General features: G+C 39.2%; 4 protein-coding genes and 1 non-coding gene across 5 annotated transcripts; 2 read left to right on the top strand and 3 right to left on the bottom strand.

Annotated features, from left to right (window-relative positions):
- The first annotated feature begins 489 nt into the window (after positions 1-489).
- Positions 490-6,029, top strand: l(1)G0007 (ATP-dependent RNA helicase l(1)G0007). The gene is made up of 17 exons (XM_065491824.1): positions 490-716; positions 806-911; positions 1,018-1,196; positions 1,256-1,388; positions 1,446-1,669; positions 1,858-2,066; positions 2,122-2,469; positions 2,665-2,826; positions 2,884-3,126; positions 3,178-3,324; positions 3,617-4,046; positions 4,398-4,557; positions 4,648-4,970; positions 5,047-5,188; positions 5,240-5,555; positions 5,620-5,837; positions 5,899-6,029. The coding sequence occupies exons 1-17, from the start codon at positions 539-541 to the stop codon at positions 5,990-5,992; spliced, it is 3,612 nt and encodes a 1,203-aa protein (XP_065347896.1). The 5' UTR covers positions 490-538; the 3' UTR covers positions 5,993-6,029.
- A 202-nt stretch (positions 6,030-6,231) lies between these two features.
- Positions 6,232-9,628, bottom strand: Acat2 (Acetyl-CoA acetyltransferase 2). Its single transcript, XM_065497488.1, has 7 exons — positions 9,302-9,628; positions 8,857-8,978; positions 8,522-8,634; positions 8,034-8,466; positions 7,244-7,429; positions 6,943-7,105; positions 6,232-6,887 (listed from the first exon to the last, which is right to left on the bottom strand). Exons 1-7 carry the CDS (start codon positions 9,348-9,350, stop codon positions 6,769-6,771), a joined length of 1,185 nt encoding a protein of 394 aa, XP_065353560.1. The 5' UTR covers positions 9,351-9,628; the 3' UTR covers positions 6,232-6,768.
- Positions 7,707-7,778, bottom strand: TRNAD-GUC (transfer RNA aspartic acid (anticodon GUC)). The gene has a single exon. It is a non-coding gene; the product is annotated as a tRNA-Asp (tRNA).
- Positions 9,629-11,142: 1,514 nt separating the features above from the next.
- On the top strand, positions 11,143-15,777 carry Dd (CTD nuclear envelope phosphatase 1-like protein dullard). The gene is made up of 6 exons (XM_065488901.1): positions 11,143-11,425; positions 12,065-12,131; positions 12,193-12,383; positions 12,974-13,202; positions 13,261-13,415; positions 14,584-15,777. Exons 1-5 carry the CDS (start codon positions 11,327-11,329, stop codon positions 13,404-13,406), a joined length of 732 nt encoding a protein of 243 aa, XP_065344973.1. The 5' UTR covers positions 11,143-11,326; the 3' UTR covers positions 13,407-13,415; positions 14,584-15,777.
- On the bottom strand, positions 15,768-17,162 carry Pex14 (peroxin 14). The gene is made up of 5 exons (XM_065488888.1): positions 16,973-17,162; positions 16,693-16,848; positions 16,486-16,632; positions 16,175-16,419; positions 15,768-16,113 (listed from the first exon to the last, which is right to left on the bottom strand). Exons 1-5 carry the CDS (start codon positions 17,024-17,026, stop codon positions 15,933-15,935), a joined length of 783 nt encoding a protein of 260 aa, XP_065344960.1. The 5' UTR covers positions 17,027-17,162; the 3' UTR covers positions 15,768-15,932.
- Between the last annotated feature and the right edge of the window lie 69 nt (positions 17,163-17,231).

The following is a 17,231-nucleotide window of genomic DNA, read 5'->3' as shown; positions in this document are numbered from 1 at the left end:
TATTTCTTTCCTGTCAATCTGTTAGCTAACATTCTTCAAAGATATTGTCTTGGTTGACGATAAATAAGTCAGTTTAAGAGCAAAAATCGTAAATATTAATTTACATATTATATTACAGAGATTTTAAAATATCCCGTGTGTCATCATATAATTAAATGCATGAGAAATAGATTATCAAAGTTTATTGTAATTTAAAACACACGAATTTGATTTAGTTAAATTATTGATTATTTTTTAGTAGCTTCTACTAGAAGACATTAAAAAAGTTGCATTTTGCAGAAGCAGGGAATGGATTATTAAATCCCATTTAGGTCCGGGAGTGACCAGAGAGTGGAGGTTAATAAGCTCTCTAGTGCATAGCTGTTAAGGTAGTATTTTCTACGCCCAGTAGTCTAGTACTGCCTACAGTGCGTAAGGACTCATATATATGCTTGTCAGTGTATTGTCCGCTATGTAAAAAAGCTAAATTCAGCTTTTTTGCCGCTCTTCCGAGGGGGTGTAACTTGGGTGTAACAGCATTATTTAATCATAAACAATCATGGAGGCGGTCAATGTGGACGATGATTCTGTTTATAGACTTGAAGGTTCTAATATTGAAGAAAAGGGTGGCTTGATAATCAAGAAAAAGGTGAAGAAAGAAGGAAGCGAAGATGAGGACTTTAAGAAGCCTCTAATACCGTCTTCCGGTTCAATCCTTGGTCTTGACAAACTCGCAGGTCAGCTAGTGTGTCACATCTTTCATCAAAATATTTTGTATTAATTCAAAATTGCGTTTGTTAAAATTTATGAAACTGGTATATTTCAGCTTTGAAAAGACAGCAAAATGAGGAGAAAAAATCTGCCATCAAGATAGAACAGGAGGAGGGTGACGAAGAAAATGGAAAACAAAGGAAGGCTGACAAAAGAGAGAGGTAAGGTTTAAGGTTAAAACTACAATTTTTGTGATCAATATTTCTAATTAACTCTTTATTAATTGAATACAATTCATTGAGATATGGGTCTGAATTTGTCCCACAGGCATTACCGGTCGAAGTACGAGGAAACACCTACGCACACCGGCGGCTTATCTAAAGAGGCGAAAGAAAGGATTGCTGATCGACAATATCGAAGTCAGGAAAAGGGAATCCATGCATCAACCAAACGTCCACGGCATGAAGACAGGGATAGAGGAAGAGACAGAAGGGATCGAGATAAAGGTAAGTTTATTTTTAGTAGAGTACAGAAAACCAACTGATTGACTGTTTTGATTATGCAGACCGAAGAAGGGACAGGTCAGAGAGGAGCCACAGGTCGGAGCGTTACGACAGATCTGACCGGTCTGAGCGGACGCCTCGATTTGCTGATGAACCATCAACTCCAAAGTTTAGGGGTGCGAAGGACTTGTCAAGGTATGCAGAGATTAGAGTTGTTGCTGGCTTCAACTTCAAATATAATTAACGTTACAGATCCTCCTGGGATGACGATGATGGACCTTTCATGCATAGGCGGTCAACTTGGGACTTCCCAACTCCAAGTTCTCACAGAGACTCTACAGACTGGTCTGAGAGAGGCTCAGAGAGGAGGTGGAAACGAAACTCTGATGACACGCCTTTGCCGACTCCTTCATTCAAGTACAATGCTTGGGCCAAGGATAGGAGGAGGACTGGAGCTACACCCGCTTTTGACAAAGGTGAAAAGTCCTGATGTATAAAAAAAGATTGGTTGTATTGATCAACAGCTTTTAATTGCGCCAAGTCAGGCGTGATGGCGAGTTTGATTTTTTTTCTCAATTCCATTTTATTTTAAGAGTTTGCAAAATCTGTCTAATATTTATTTAAATTGAGATGTATTTATTTACAATATTCTTGGACTCAACAGACGGAGAAAGGATTGAATGGGAGAATGACGGTGATTGGGAAGACGAGCAGAAGCGGCTGGACCGAGAGTGGTATCAAATGGACGAAGGCTATGACGACCAGCACAATCCCTTCGCCAATGTGTCTGAGGACTACACAAAGAAAAGGGAGGAACAGCTAGAGATGCGAAAAATCAAGCGAATGTCGGCCCAACAGAGGCAAATCAATAAGGTGTGCAAACAAGTTATTTGATTTGTTCATTTAATCTTTCATTTTTTCATCTTAGGACAACGAGCTTTGGGAGAGGAATCGAATGCTGACCTCGGGTGTTGTGCAAGCGGTCGATTTGGATGAGGATTTTGAGGAAGAAAGCATCGCCAGGGTTCACCTCTTGGTGCACAATATTGTCCCACCCTTCCTTGATGGCAGGATCGTGTTCACAAAGCAACCCGAACCTGTTGTGCCCGTCAAGGACCCCACCTCAGACATGGCCTTGGTGGCCAGAAAGGGTTCCGCACTTGTGCGAGCTTTCAGAGAGCAGAAAGAAAGAAGGAGAGCTCAGAAGAAACACTGGGAGTTGGCTGGCACCAATATCGGCAACATAATGGGCATCCAGAAAAAGGAGGAAGACGCGGTAAGTGCATAGAAAGGTTGCAAGGGGTGAGGTTTAAAATCTAGGGATCAATTTGAAATATCAGTGTGAAGAGGGGCAATTTTTTTGTATAGTGCCACCACAATTGTACAGATTTGATAAAAGTGAAAATTGACAGTGGTTTCACCATAGTTAGAATCCTTGCAATCTCTAGAATCATTGTGTGTGTTTTTCAAGGATGAGAAATTGAACGATAACGACGAAACCGACTACAGGACTGATCAGAAATTCGCCCAACACATGAAAGATGACAAAGGAAACGCCAGCAGTGATTTTGCTAAAAGAAAGACATTCACTCAACAACGGAGGTACCTGCCTGCCTTTGCCGTCAGACAAGAAGTAATTAAATCATTATTTGTTCATACTGATCAGTATTATTTAACGCTCGACTCGCAGCTTTTGAATGTGATCCGAGAAAACAATGTGGTCATTGTTGTGGGAGAAACAGGCAGCGGTAAAACGACCCAACTGACGCAGTATCTGCACGAGGAAGGTTACTCCAAGTATGGAATGATTGGGTGCACTCAGCCAAGAAGAGTTGCCGCCATGTCAGTCGCTAAACGTGTCAGTGACGAAATGGGCACCACCCTGGGCGACGAGGTGGGCTACGCCATCCGATTTGAAGACTGCACCTCAGACGTAAATGTTTCAAACTTTCCCACGTCCTTTTTTAACTAATAATATTTGCAGAAAACCATTATCAAGTACATGACTGACGGCATTTTGCTTCGTGAGTCTCTGCGAGAGGCTGATTTGGATCATTACAGTGCCGTCATCATGGACGAGGCTCACGAAAGATCTCTTTCCACTGACGTGTTATTCGGACTACTCAGAGAGGTTTGTAATTTTATGCTCTATACAGATCTCAGCCAGCCGCGCCTACCGGCAAATTTTGGGTCATGTGGTCATAAATTAATAGGTGCAGGAGATAAAAATGTCTTCCGTTTTAACTATTGTCAGCCGTTCAAGCGGCCGCAAGGCAAAAAAATCAGCATAGCCAGACCCGCCAGCCGCCGCCTTAAATCTCGCGGCTGAGACCTCTAACGCTCTTCAATTTTCAAAACATAATTTAGGAACCTGGATTAGTTTCCCTTATTGGATGGTGTCAAACTCTTTCCATCATTTCCAGGTTGTTGCCCGGCGTACTGACCTGAAGCTGATCGTGACTTCAGCTACAATGGACGCCACCAAATTTGCCATGTTCTTCGGCAACGTGCCAGTCTTCAAGATTCCAGGACGCACCTTCCCAGTGGAGGTCATCTTCAGCAAGAATCCTGTTGAAGACTACGTTGACGCAGCAGTTAAGCAGGCGCTGCAAGTGCACTTGCAGCCCACCGTTGGAGACATCCTGATCTTCATGCCAGGACAGGAGGACATTGAGGTCACTTGTGACGTGCTGACAGAGCGTCTCGGAGAGATTGATAATGCGCCGCAGCTGGCCATTCTGCCCATCTACTCGCAACTGCCGTCAGATTTACAAGCCAAGATTTTCCAAAGAGCTCCTGATGGACTAAGGAAGTGCATTGTAGCCACAAATATTGCAGAAACTTCACTTACAGGTGAGATTCGCTGACTTTGTACACATTTTTTCTTCCATTCAAATGGTTTGAGAAGCAAGATTATGGTGAGGGATCATTATTTTTAACAAAGGATAGCTGATGACTGTTCAATTAACAAGCTTGCTTTTATAAACCAGAATATATAGAAGTAAACATGGAGACAATTTTTGTGTTTATTTCGCGCTAGTAGATCTGTTTTGTAAAATTTTCCGCGCTCTTATCCATTTTTAGTAATTACTTTGTGTTTCATCCTCCTTCAAGAAGGAATTCAGTTAAAATTTCATTTATATTTGTGTTTAGATATATATTAGCTTTTGACCTAAACTACTTTATTTATTCTGACAATTCCAGTGGATGGAATCATTTTTGTGGTTGATGCTGGATACTGCAAATTGAAAGTATACAATCCCAGGATTGGTATGGATGCTCTACAGATTTACCCCATCAGTCAAGCAAATGCAAATCAACGCTCTGGACGTGCTGGTCGTACAGGACCTGGCCAGGCTTTCAGGTAATTTTTGCAACCAATGCTTCTTTAAAGAATAATTAAAAGCAGTTCCAAAGAATAAAAAGATTTTGACTTTGTTTTCTATTGAACCAGGTTATACACGGACAAGCAATACAAAGACGAACTTTTGGCTGGAACTGTGCCTGAGATTCAAAGAACCAACCTGGCAAACACAGTGCTGTTGCTGAAGTCCTTGGGTGTGCAGGATCTGTTACAATTCCACTTCATGGACCCTCCTCCACAAGACAACATCCTCAATTCAATGTACCAACTTTGGATCCTTGGTGCTCTCGACAACACAGGCAGTTTGACCCCTCTGGGCAGGCAGATGGCCGAGTTCCCCCTCGATCCTCCTCTGTGTCAAATGTTGATTGTGTCTGAGAGAATGGGATGCTCTGCTGATATTCTCATTATTGGTTAGTAGCAAATTAAATGTTAATGTCAAAAATCAACAAAAGCCTGGTGTTATTAACGTTACTTACTTATTTCTAGTGTCAATGCTATCTGTTCCCTCCATCTTCTACCGTCCCAAGGGAAGGGAAGAGGAAGCTGATGGAGTCAGGGAGAAGTTTCAAGTACCTGAATCGGACCACTTGACATACTTGAATGTCTACAATCAGTGGAAAATGAACAAGTAATTAAATATTCTGTTTAATAATTCCCTATTTATCTTCCCTCTGTTCAGGTATTCTGGTGGTTGGTGTAACGAACACTTTATTCACATCAAGGCGATGAGAAAGGTGCGAGAGGTGCGGCAGCAGCTCAAGGACATCATGGAACAACACAAGATGAAAGTGGTGTCCTGCGGCACTGACTGGGACGTGATTCGCAAATGCATTTGCTCTGCTTACTTCCACCAAGCTGCAAGGCTGAAGGGCATTGGCGAGTACGTCAACTGCCGAACAGGCATGCCTTGCCATTTGCACCCCACCTCCGCCCTCTTTGGAATGGGATTCACACCTGACTATGTAGTTTACCACGAACTCATCATGACAGCAAAGGTAAAGAATCGTTTTTTTTTTCATCGAATTTGAGTTTCCTATTAAATCGTTTCGTCTTTAACAGGAATACATGCAATGCGTAACAGCTGTCGAAGGAACGTGGCTCGCAGAGTTGGGCCCAATGTTCTTCTCCATCAAACAGGGAGGTAAATCTGGCAGGGAAAAGCGTCAGCTGGCTCTAGTCCATCAACAGACCATGGAGGACCAAATGAAGAAGGCGCAGGAGGAAATCGTAGAGCGTAAGAAGGAAAAGGAGAGGCAACAACTAGCTAGCATTAGAAAGTAAGGGATCTATTAAATTTACTAATCATCTGGTTATTTCATTTATTAATATTTTTATCAGATCGGAAGTCATTGAGTTAGGAACCAAAGACTCCAGGACTCCCAGGAGGGCGCCAGGAACACCAATGAGGACGCCTAAGCGCTTAGGATTGTAGTTTAAGTTAATAAATTCATGGTATTTTATGTGGTCTATTCAATGTCTTTGATTTTATACTTCTACTCTTTGATAATTATATTTAATGATTAAAACCAAATTGCTTTGATTGAACTGAGAGATTCCAATGTTGATTGATGCTAATATATATATATATATATATATATATATATATATATATATATATATATATATATATATATATATATTACTTTATCGGTCTATAATGAAATATTCTGATAAGAAAATCAATAAGATTTTATTAATGAACATATTAAAATTTTACATTCGTAACATGCCAACCTCATCACCTGCAAATTGCTACTTGACATTTTTTGTCAATAACATGAGTCAGTAAAGTAGTCCATTGAAGTTAGTGCAACTTAACTAATATCAATGGATCGTTTGGTACACTCTTAGCAGTTGCTAAAAAATAACTGGCTTTCTCATTTCTAGGTTTGACGTAGGATTAGACCCACTACTGAATTTCAGTATTATTGGCGTCTTTTCAATACATCCAGCACGGTAGAAATATTATAATACTCCTTGACTTAACAAATCACAATAAATCAAATAATAATAACTAATATTTAATTCAATTTTAAAATACTCTTTTGATAATGGAGCAAACAATACTTGAGAGTTCTATAACATACGCAAAAATATGAAACATTGGTGGGGTTATTAATAAAAGTGGTAAATACGGTAAAAATGATAAAAAATGCTGGACGTTGATTTAAATACACAGCATGCTTATTATAAGGCACTGAAAATGAGCTACGACATCTCGACACACATCGCGACTCCCATTCCACCTCCAACACACAGGGATGCAACCCCCTTTTTAGCACTGGTTCTCTTCATGGCGTAAAGCAAGGTTACTAGGACTCGAGCACCTTTGAAAATGACAAAATTACTTTCAACTCAAAGGCAAAGTTTAGAAATGCGTACCTGAGGCGCCAATAGGGTGGCCAAGTGCAATGGCTCCTCCATTAATGTTGATCTTGCTGGCGTCAATGCCCAAATCTTTAGCAACAGCAATTGATTGAGAAGCAAATGCTTCATTCAATTCAAAAACTTCAACATCCTCAATCTTCCAGCCAGCTTTCTCAATCTGAAATTAGGTTAAGGAATTTTAAAAAAATAAATAATCTGTAAGAAAATAAGAAATTGCTTCTCTAATTTTAATGTCTAATTTAAATGCCAATTTAAATTATTCTCATTAAAAAATTAAAATTAGTTAGTTACTTACAGCTGCTTTGACGGCCGAGACAGGCCCAATTCCCATGACGGCTGGATCAACCCCGACCTGAGCAAATGACACTACACTGGCCATTGGAGTCAATCCTTTTGCTTTGGCAGCGCCTTCCTCAGCCAACACCACGGCAGCAGCACCGTCATTAATACCAGATGCATTGCCGGCGGTGACAGTTCCAGACTGTAATTAATAGAAAAACTAGTTGACGCAGAGCTAATTTTCACTTCAAATTTATCATTATTACTCAAGTCAAATTTTGAATTAACCAAGCGAGTGAAAGCTAAATAAGATAGAATTATGCTCTGCTGATCCGCAATATAATTTTGAATCGAAATAATCGCTAACCAATTTTGTCTGTATTTCGTTTTTCTGCCGTAAAATAGAAATATATTAATTTAAAAAGCATCAATTAATACAATAATGTTAGCTACTCGTTTAATACGGAGAGCAAAAAAGCCTCCCCGGCGGGGAATCGAACCCCGGTCTCCCGCGTGACAGGCGGGGATACTGACCACTATACTACCGAGGACATGAAACTAATAATGAGAACATAGCTTACCTAAACATCGGTCGTTAATAACCCTACCGTTGAGGACTTGTGAATACTAATTTTAATTTTACAAATAAATACCAAGAGGATGTTCCTTAGTCTAACAAAAAGCCTTTAGAATACTGAGACCGTTGTCATCAATTGTTTTAAGCATTTTAAGTTTCATAATGAATCTAGATTATTGAAACTTGAGAAAGCGAAAATTTAAGATTAGAAAAATTAAGGGATTATTACCTTGTCAAAGGCTGGTCTCAGCTTGGTCATGGCCTCAATGGACGCCCCATGCTTGGGATATTCGTCTACAAGCACTAGTTTTGGCTCTTTCCTGGGCACAGGCACAGAAACGGCTACCAACTCCTGGTCAAAGTGTCCAGCCTTCTGGGCGGCTTCCGTTTTGTGCTGCGAGTTGAGGGCCATCTGGTCTTGCTCCTCTCTAGTAATAGACCACTGCTTGGCCACGTTCTCAGCAGTGATGCCCATGTGGCAGTTTAGAAACGCGTCTGTCAGTCCGTCGGACAGCATGGTGTCTGTCATGGTAGCCACTCCCATTTTGGTACCTGTCCGCAAAAGCATCGAGTGCTGGGCCTGGCTCATGCTTTCCTGGCCGCCAGCAACAACAAAATCACTGGCCCCGCTCAAGATGGATGCAGCCCCGACGCCAACAGATCTGCCGAAATATTGATAATTTTAGAATAATGCCATTTAGAAAAGCTCAGACGTACTTTAGTCCAGATCCGCACAGCATATTTATCGAGTAAGCAGGCACTGAGTGAGGAACTCCTGCATTTACAGAAGCCTGTCTCGCAGGGTTTTGTCCCTGGCCAGCACTTAGAGCCTGAAAAATTACACAAAAATTTAACTGATCGTCTTGTAAGTATATATAAATTGAGAATCCAGCAGAATTATAGCGCATTTATTTCTTTTAAAATATTATAAATTAACGTCTCATATTCTGAATTAATTTTTAAATTAAAATTGTATTAGAAGGAAGCACTAGACATTTTTTTGTGAATAGAGCTAAAAAATCAATGGATATCGAATATATAATTTATTTTACCTGTCCCATGATAACCTCATTGACAGCGCTGGGATCCAATTTGGCTCTGTTCAATGCTTCTTTGATGACGACACTGCCCAAATCATGGGCTTTCAAAGTCGACAAGGCACCACAGAATGAACCTGGAATTTAAATTATATAATTTAACGTTCAGATATATATCACAATATACAAACAAATTTCACTAAAGGCCAGTCGCAGGAAATGCTGAAATTACGAATTATTTTTTTTAATAGACATTGAAGCAAAGATTGAAGAAAATTAAAATTCATGTATATATTTGAAACAGGAGTTCAAAATTCCAGAGAATAATTTCGTTATTAAAACTACAACTATATAATCGAGAAGAATTTAGAAAGTTGGGCTAAACCTGTATGTATTAACCTCTTTACTAATTCGAATTAATCACAAAACGTTTCGAAAATTTCAATAACCCAAAAATTACCGATTGGCGTCCTAGCTGCCGAAAGAATCACAACCTTCCTTTGCGACATCTCGAATGAAAACGGTGCTGTTGCTTGAAATTTGTAATGCAGATTCTTTTTGAGGTGACTGAGAGGTCCTTTCAGGTCTGGCCTTCCTTCCTCTCTCCCTTTAGAGATTCGACTCGTCAATGGGAGAAAAGCGAGGATACAATTCAGAGACAGCTAGCCGCAACCGATTTCACTTTTCACTTTTTTCTCCTTCGGTTTTCCTCCACCTCTTCTCACCTCAATAATAATTCTCTCTTGCTCATCTCTACACACACGTCACCTCACAACATGCGGCTGCGGCTCTCAAGCCTGCTCAAGCCGGCATGGTGCTAAAACAGCTGGAGAGGAGACGCTGTTTGCTTGTCGGTGCAGGGGAGCACAAGGGTGGGGCTCAAGTTGTTGCTGGTTGCTGAACTTTGCGTAATAAAAACAATTATTAAAATGAACTTTATTGAGGTGTAATAGAAAATTTTCACGAGTAAAAAATAAGACAATATAGTGTAATTTACAATGGATTTATTCTGACTAATGAATTAAATTTAATATACATTTTTAATTAATAAAATGTCTAACTGAAAGGAAAAAAAGGAAATATGTAATAAAAAAATAATATTCGCTCACCATCAGACTATGAATTTCTCAAATTATAATCATGAATGGGGGGGATTTGTATTATTATTATTTTGTGTCTTGCACGGACTGCTGAGACCCGCTTGCAAAGCAGAGATATATTGTTCATTTCCACCTAAAAGTGCAGGCTCATTCTAATATAAAATTTAAAAAAACACGTCATCATTACAATCGGATATTTACGGATTTTCTTGAAATCTGCAAAAAATCTACTACTGCTTTTAAATAAAAAACGCTTATTTTGTCTTTAAATCAAGCGAGTTGAGCGCTCTTATAACTAATTCTATAGATTTTACTTCACTCACAAAAGTCGTTAATATTTTTCAGCTACCACTACCATTCAAACCAATTTGCGAAGAAAATAAATAAATTTTTGAGAATATGCTTTGGATTAATAATTTAATAATTCTTTTACATTTTTTTTAAAACGTACTAATTAATGCTGCTTCTTTTTATCCACGATAATTCATAAAATTTCTAAATATTTATTCTATTTTTTGCAATACAAAAATAAATATGTGTATAATATCAATAAGGGGATTATTTTAACAGTAAGATTAAATCAGTCTAGTATGTGTGATATTTACTATGGTAAACCTAATCTTTAGATTAGGTTTAAAAGGGTGTGTTTTTGTGAATTGTTCCTCTCACTCCTAAAATGTTGTAAAAATTACAATTTTTTTTAAAGGATATTAAATATATACATATAAATAAAATAAAAAATAGAAAAAACCTATACCTTACACCACCTGTCAATGATTGATTATTTTTTGAATTATTGAGAATTATCAATCAGAATCCTTTTGCAATAGAGTTCGCGCATTAATAAACCTTTTAAAAGTAATAATAAATTTGAAAATGAATTATTATAGAAAACTTATTAACATCCTTTAAACCCCAGCATAATTCCTATAATCCGCCCATTCCATTTATTTACTCAGTCACAGTCATGAGTTCAATGATTGTAGTGTGTTGCGCATAATATAATTAAATATATAACAACTCAAAAGTGTTATATATTTGTTTACTATCTCACTACACTTAAATTTTCATTGAAACACGTCATAAAAAGGCAGGAAAGAGCTCTTTGGGGCTGTTGGTTTTGCGCGAAGCCTGTTCAAAGGTTTCTAAGGGAGCGATCGTGAGTTGTTGTCGTACTTTATTCGCCGGTTGGTAGAGCGCGCGCATGCATTCTCGGCAAAATGCGAATGCTAGTCGAAGCGAAGATGGGACAATGAAGTGATGGCGGCTGCGGATAACTCGGCGGAATTTGTTTGCGATTTTTCTGCTGCTGACTGTGAATAAGGTAACCGGACGTGTCGGGACAGCAGGCTTCTTGGTCACCGCTTCCCAATAAACGAGCACAAATGCTGAAACAGGTGCAGATGGGGCTTCGCGCGTTTCTCTTGCTCGCCTCCAAAATATGGACCTGCATCTGCTTCTTGTTCAAGAAACAGGTTCGCGCGGTAAGTGTCTAGTGAAATTCTGGATTCACATATCGAGCCCCGCGGCCCTCGAGGGGCTGTCGGCACGAGAATCAAAAAGGGTGTTAGAGGGATTCGGGCCTGGGGGACCCCACTCTCGACTTTTGCCCGTGACAGAGTTAAGGTGTCCCCTCCCCCTTGCTATGTTTGTGGTTTGGTCGGTGTGCAATTTGAATACCTCGACCATCACAACGGTTATTTTTAATTAAAATCATTCAATATTAATTTGGTGTATGTAATGAGTTTTTGGTTGAGTTTGAGAAAACCATTTTCAAGGAGCTTAAGAATAAAAGTCAAGCAGTAAAAATAATTTTGGGTATGTATTCTTTTTTTAATTTTATGATGTACTAAAAGGTTGCCGGAAAAAATAGCTGAAATTCATATTTTGTGGGCCTCTTCTGTCCTAATTCTTCGTAAGCCTCCCATGCTCCTTTCCAAACTCTCCAATCACTCATGGTCATTAGATAATGGACCGATAAGCGGGTTATGTCGTGTTAGTGCCCTTGAAGGCGTGCCAAAACTGGCGCCGATTTTATGCAACTAACGCCAAATTTACAGCCGAGTCGGCTGTGCTGCCAAAAGCCGCTATCAAACATTGACAAAGTGTGCAATTGCTTGCAGGTTGCAAAGCACCAGCCCGTCAAGTACGAACTTTTCCCGCTGTCTCCGCTTTCAAGACACAGACTCAGTAAGTTGTCGGCTTTGGTCGAGAATGCTGGCCGGCTCACAGGTGCGCTTTCTGTCCTCAGGCATTGTCCGCAGGAAGGTGCTGGTGCTGGACTTGGACGAGACCCTGATACACTCGCACCACGATGGAGTCGTCAGACAGACAGTCAAGCCAGGCACTCCACCCGACTTTGTCCTCAAAGTAGTCATTGATAGACACCCTGTCCGTTTCTTTGTGCACAAAAGGCCCCACGTTGACTTCTTCCTCGACATTGTAAGTTCCACTATAAGTAACTCATATCAGAAATCTACAGATTATTTAGAGTCAAAAGCTGCTGTCATCAAATTTTAAATCACAATTTACAGAACGTCTGTTTAAATATCAGGAAAGTTGCAAATATGTAAATATTAATATTTAGTCATGCAAGTTAAATCTAGTCTAGGATCCACCATTAATCTATTCTACAAGTTGATTTTGCCCAGTTCCTGGCGCTTTAAAAGAGGGAAAAAATTAAATAGAAAATTTTCAATTTTATGCTTGCTTTACTGACAAAGAAAACTTAAACGGGAGCTTAACTTGAAAGATAGAAACTGACTACTAGATTAAATATTTTATCTTCATGTTTTTTTCACTGAATGGCTCAGTTATATTTTAAAATAAACATTAATTCCGAATCAAGGGCACATTAAATAACATTCAAATTGAAACTAGGCCAATACTCACAGGGTCATTAAATTGCATTCAGAGTTTGGCAATCAACAGTAGCTTTTCTATTTAGACCGGATGATAGTCTGGTTTTCGTCCATGAATATATTGAAGGGGTTTGTTTAAGTAACTAACTTGTGCGTAATGCGATTTTTAAGGTTTCCCAATGGTATGAGTTGGTCGTATTCACGGCCAGTATGGAAATTTACGGAGCAGCTGTGGCTGATAAACTGGACAACTCGCGCGGCATCCTACAAAGACGCTACTACCGCCAGCACTGCACGCCCGAGTTGGGCAGCTACACCAAGAATCTTTCTGCCATCTGCTCAGATCTCAGCTCCATTTTCATACTTGACAACTCACCCGGAGCGTACCGTTCCTATCCAGGTGATGCAATTTGGCTGCCATCCTCTTCAGTGTATTTAACACCAGGTTTTTATTGCAGACAATGCGATTCCCATCCGTTCGTGGTTCAGTGACCCATCAGACACGGCACTGCTCAACCTGCTTCCAGTGCTTGACGCCCTGAGGTTCACCCAAGATGTGCGAAGTGTCCTCAGCAGAAATCTGCACATCCATAGACAGTGGTAGCGCACACAGGTGCAGTACCCTTCTCTATTTTCAATTCTGTTGTAAACAGCTTTTAATTGAATCACTCATTTGTGGACAGTTTGATTCTGTCAGTTGCCTGATGTATCATGTAGAAGATAAAGTGTACAAATAGCAGTAGTGAGTGTTTCGTGACTGACTTCCAGCCATCAAATTAACCGACCACATATTAATTGAGTGATATCCATCAAACTTTTAGTACTTTCAATGTTGCAGAGCATTCGATAAATCTTTATTTTTTTTGTAAGATAAACCTGAGTGCACTGCAGTAAACTTAGAGCGGAGTTTTCCGCACACTGGCCCATTTTTCTGAATTTCGTTTGTGTCATTGTGGTACACCTTAAACAACATCATATTGGAATAATCAAATTTACAAAAAAAAAAATTAACCGCTTCTAATTTTTCAAAAAGTTTTTTTTTCAAATCGTGTCATTGGTGAATGCAATTTTTATTCATTTTAGGGTCACTTCTTTCATTTTCCTGTCTAATAGGGTGCATCCCAAAGTCTTTTTCCCCATCTGTGTTTTTACGCTTTGCCAAATCAGCAAACCTCTGAGGTATTTGATTGTTTTTTTTTATAATCTGGTCGCAAAATATTTATTTTTAAGCACTTAACATATTGTTATTGATGGAGATTTCAGTTTTGCTAATATGAGGGGATCCTTTCAGGTTGCAACCTTTTCTTTCAATTCATTTTTAATGAAAGTGTCAAGCTAAACTGTTTCCCATTAAATTTTACGCTCGAAAATAGTCTAAATTAATCACAAACAAATTAAAGACTTTATGTTGTAAGAAAAACTGACTTTGTTCCCGTTGCTTGGAAATTTACTCCAACAACTTTCCTCGCCATAAATCTAATTCTATATTTTAGACTTTGATCGAGCAATTGAATCCTGCTCATGTAAATATTGTTTATTAAGTACGATTAAATACACTTAACAGTAGCAATCAATAACAAATATGTGCTGTATGCACGCGCCAATCAAAACATTAAATTAATGTTGTCGCGTGCCACATTAGTTTGAGAAATCGAGATGAATTTCTGAAGTTATCTTATAGACTAGAAACGCTTGATACTGCTTTCTGCATGCGACTTAAATAATCGGTTCGTCTGAGGATAATTAAATAAGCATTTATTTTATTTACTTCGCTTGTGTAGATGCAGAGCGTAAGAAGGAGAGTTGGAGATGTTGAGGATCCTCAACCAGCAGCGCTGCCGAGTCATAACTTGCAAGAGACTGTGCTGAGTGTGTGATTTGGGGAGATAAAAACGCTACAGACTCCTCCAACTTTGATGAAATGTGATGATCCTCATCAAGATAAAAGAACGAAACCTACTTGTACACAAAAGACATTACTATTCAGAGCACAACTTTGAGCTAAAATTATAATGTTCACATGAGAGAAAAAAGATGAGCTGAGATGCAGTTAGCAAGATAAATTTATTCCCCAGTTTTTTCTCCAGGGTTTGAGGAAGTGAGAAAGTAAAATAGCGGAATAACATCCCTGATGTTAGTTTTCTTGCTCTTTTTATAAAAGATATTAGAATTTTAACTAATACTAGCGGGTAAGTGTGACTGTACATACCTAATTCTAAAAGTTGTATCATAAGTCTCTCGTAATTTCATTTTTGAATGCATTGTTGGCCATGAGTTATTTGTTGACCAACTCTAGGGACTGTTTCGAATTTTAACTTTTTTGTTTAGCAGCGGCAACAAACAAGTCTCTGCTCACCAAACGAACAACCAACCAACCAACTGCACTTTGAAGCAATATTATGCTAGCAGATGTTGCTCTGCCTGTGCAAGTACAAATTATTATTTTTTCATTTAGAATGATTGCAATCGTAGTATGAGTCTTGCCATTTGTCCCAAATGCGTGTTTGCGTATAACGTATGTTAATTATTTTTCATTTTCATTGCTACTGTAGCGTATGAAAGCGTCTTCTAAGATTTTGTTTTTTAAGAGTTGATCTCTTCCAAACAAAGGTTAGTTGTACAAATTGCAGATCCGGAAAGAAGTGTTTGTTGCCTTATGCTATTAGAATGATCACTCACAATGTCAGACGCTCATGCATCTTGAGCGGTTTCTTTTGAGAACAAAAATGCTAGTCTCTTCACTTTCAATTTCCAACTCGCATTTCCTGCTCAGTGTTGAGGGAATTAAAGCAGTACATTCAACTCTTACCAACTCGGAATATTCGCAAGGTTATGTTGTGGGGTACGTAAAATGTGGTTCAAGTAATTTTACTGTTACGTGTCTCGAAATTGGTGTCTAGGAACCTCTAAATCATGTAACCCCCTGAAGTGTCACCGACCTTATCAAAATAAAACTAATCACAGCTAAACAATAATTGCTTTTTATTTTAAATATAAACAAATTAACATTGAACAGGCCACAAATTCTCATTCGTAAAAAAGGTCCTTGCATCCAGGAAGCGAAAGGTGAACAAATAACTAGCATTTGGCTAGGGAACAAAAAGAGATCACAGAGCTACTGATATCTTGTCTAGTCGGAATGAATTTGTTCTCCGGGCGAGTCTGACGCCTCAAGAGCCTCCACCAACTCCGGGCTGCTGGTTCCATTGCTTGCTGGACTGGGGTCCTTAGAAGGGATATCTTCATCTTTGGACTTCATCTGCCATGCAGGAATGCCACTTGTTCCACTGGGCCGAATGGGAAACTGTTTCCTGATTTGAAAACAATGAGATGTTATAAATACTGCTAAGAGTTAAAATTTGTTTAATTTGCCTGCTGAGAAGGATTCCCTTCAAGCTGGCGATTTCAGACTCGATTTTAGCTACTGCACTGCCGTTTGAATCACTCTTTGCCTCTTCAGTCAACTTGGCAAGTTCGTATTGTTGCTTCTCCAACGTTAATGTCACCTGCGCGAGGGACACAAGAGCCTCATTCACTTTTCGCTCCAGAGAATCCAAGCTCTTCTCCACCTTGACGAGCTCGTCTCTTTTGCCAAACAATGCAGGTCCAAGGTATTTCTAAATTGCATGCAAAAATATTATAATACATTGTTTGCTTTTGCTTAATAAGCTCAAGATGCATACGTCGAAAAGATAATACAGGCTACAAGAGAATCCACCAATGACTATGACAGCCCTGGTAACGTTCCACCAGCTGGACCAGAAGGACTGCTGCACGATGAGCTGCTGAGGAGGGCCATAGTACTGGGGAGGAAGAGCTACTGGGAGTTGCTGAAATATTTAGCCCCCAATAAATATTTTGAAGCACTGCCAAAGCCTTCTCATTCATACTGGCACAGTTGGTTCAAACGATGCTGTTAGTGACCTTTGAAATGCGGCAGAAATTTCTGCGTCAGTCAGTCCTTTTTTCTTTAAAAATGCCTCTTTGTGATCCTTTGAGCTGTCTTTCACTTTGGGATTTGTCAAAAACTGCACAGCCGTCCTCACCTGCAATAGTAAAATATTCATCCAACTCCAGTTTTTACTTTGAATGGAAATAAAGAAAATTCAAATTTATTAGAGCGTGGCTTATCATTTTAAAATGCCCACTTGAATGTTGTGTTTTGCTTACAAGGTCTTCACGTAAGGCAGAAGACGAAGCGACATTTCCATCTACGTTTTCCATTGTCCTTAATAATGTGCTCTAAGTTTTGACTTGACTTAAAACAGAAATTATGTTTGACAGAAATTAAAAGACATTCACTGGAACAAAATTGGAGAATCGCGAGAATCGTAAGGAATATTCTGCTTATTAATTATTGCAGAAAGGGGTCGTTGCGTGGGCACGCCCACATTGACCCGCTACGTTTTTGTTTATGCAACCTGCTGAT

This window comes from Cloeon dipterum, chromosome 1 (genome assembly GCF_949628265.1).
Source record: "Cloeon dipterum chromosome 1, ieCloDipt1.1, whole genome shotgun sequence".
Taxonomy (NCBI): Eukaryota; Metazoa; Arthropoda; class Insecta; order Ephemeroptera; family Baetidae; genus Cloeon; species Cloeon dipterum.
The sequence above is the reverse complement of the archived record's forward strand: the minus strand, read 5'-3'. Positions and strand labels throughout refer to the sequence as shown.

Excerpts from the sequence above, each read along its gene's own strand:
- Dd (XM_065488901.1), top strand. The coding sequence starts at position 11,327 with ATGCTGAAACAGGTGCAGATGGGGCTTCGCGCGTTTCTCTTGCTCGCC. Across the intron at positions 12,132-12,192 it reads GCTTTCAAGACACAGACTCA|GCATTGTCCGCAGGAAGGTG; the intron begins GTAAGTTGTCGG and ends TTCTGTCCTCAG. Across the intron at positions 13,203-13,260 it reads AGCGTACCGTTCCTATCCAG|ACAATGCGATTCCCATCCGT; the intron begins GTGATGCAATTT and ends TTTTTATTGCAG.
- Pex14 (XM_065488888.1), bottom strand. The coding sequence starts at position 17,026 with ATGGAAAACGTAGATGGAAATGTCGCTTCGTCTTCTGCCTTACGTGAA. Across the intron at positions 16,849-16,972 it reads CTGCCTTACGTGAAGACCTT|GTGAGGACGGCTGTGCAGTT; the intron begins GTAAGCAAAACA and ends TTACTATTGCAG. Across the intron at positions 16,114-16,174 it reads AAGGGAATCCTTCTCAGCAG|GAAACAGTTTCCCATTCGGC; the intron begins GCAAATTAAACA and ends TTTTCAAATCAG.
- Acat2 (XM_065497488.1), bottom strand. The coding sequence starts at position 9,350 with ATGTCGCAAAGGAAGGTTGTGATTCTTTCGGCAGCTAGGACGCCAATC. Across the intron at positions 8,635-8,856 it reads ATGAGGTTATCATGGGACAG|GCTCTAAGTGCTGGCCAGGG; the intron begins GTAAAATAAATT and ends GTAATTTTTCAG. Across the intron at positions 7,430-8,033 it reads TGAGACCAGCCTTTGACAAG|TCTGGAACTGTCACCGCCGG; the intron begins GTAATAATCCCT and ends TATTAATTACAG.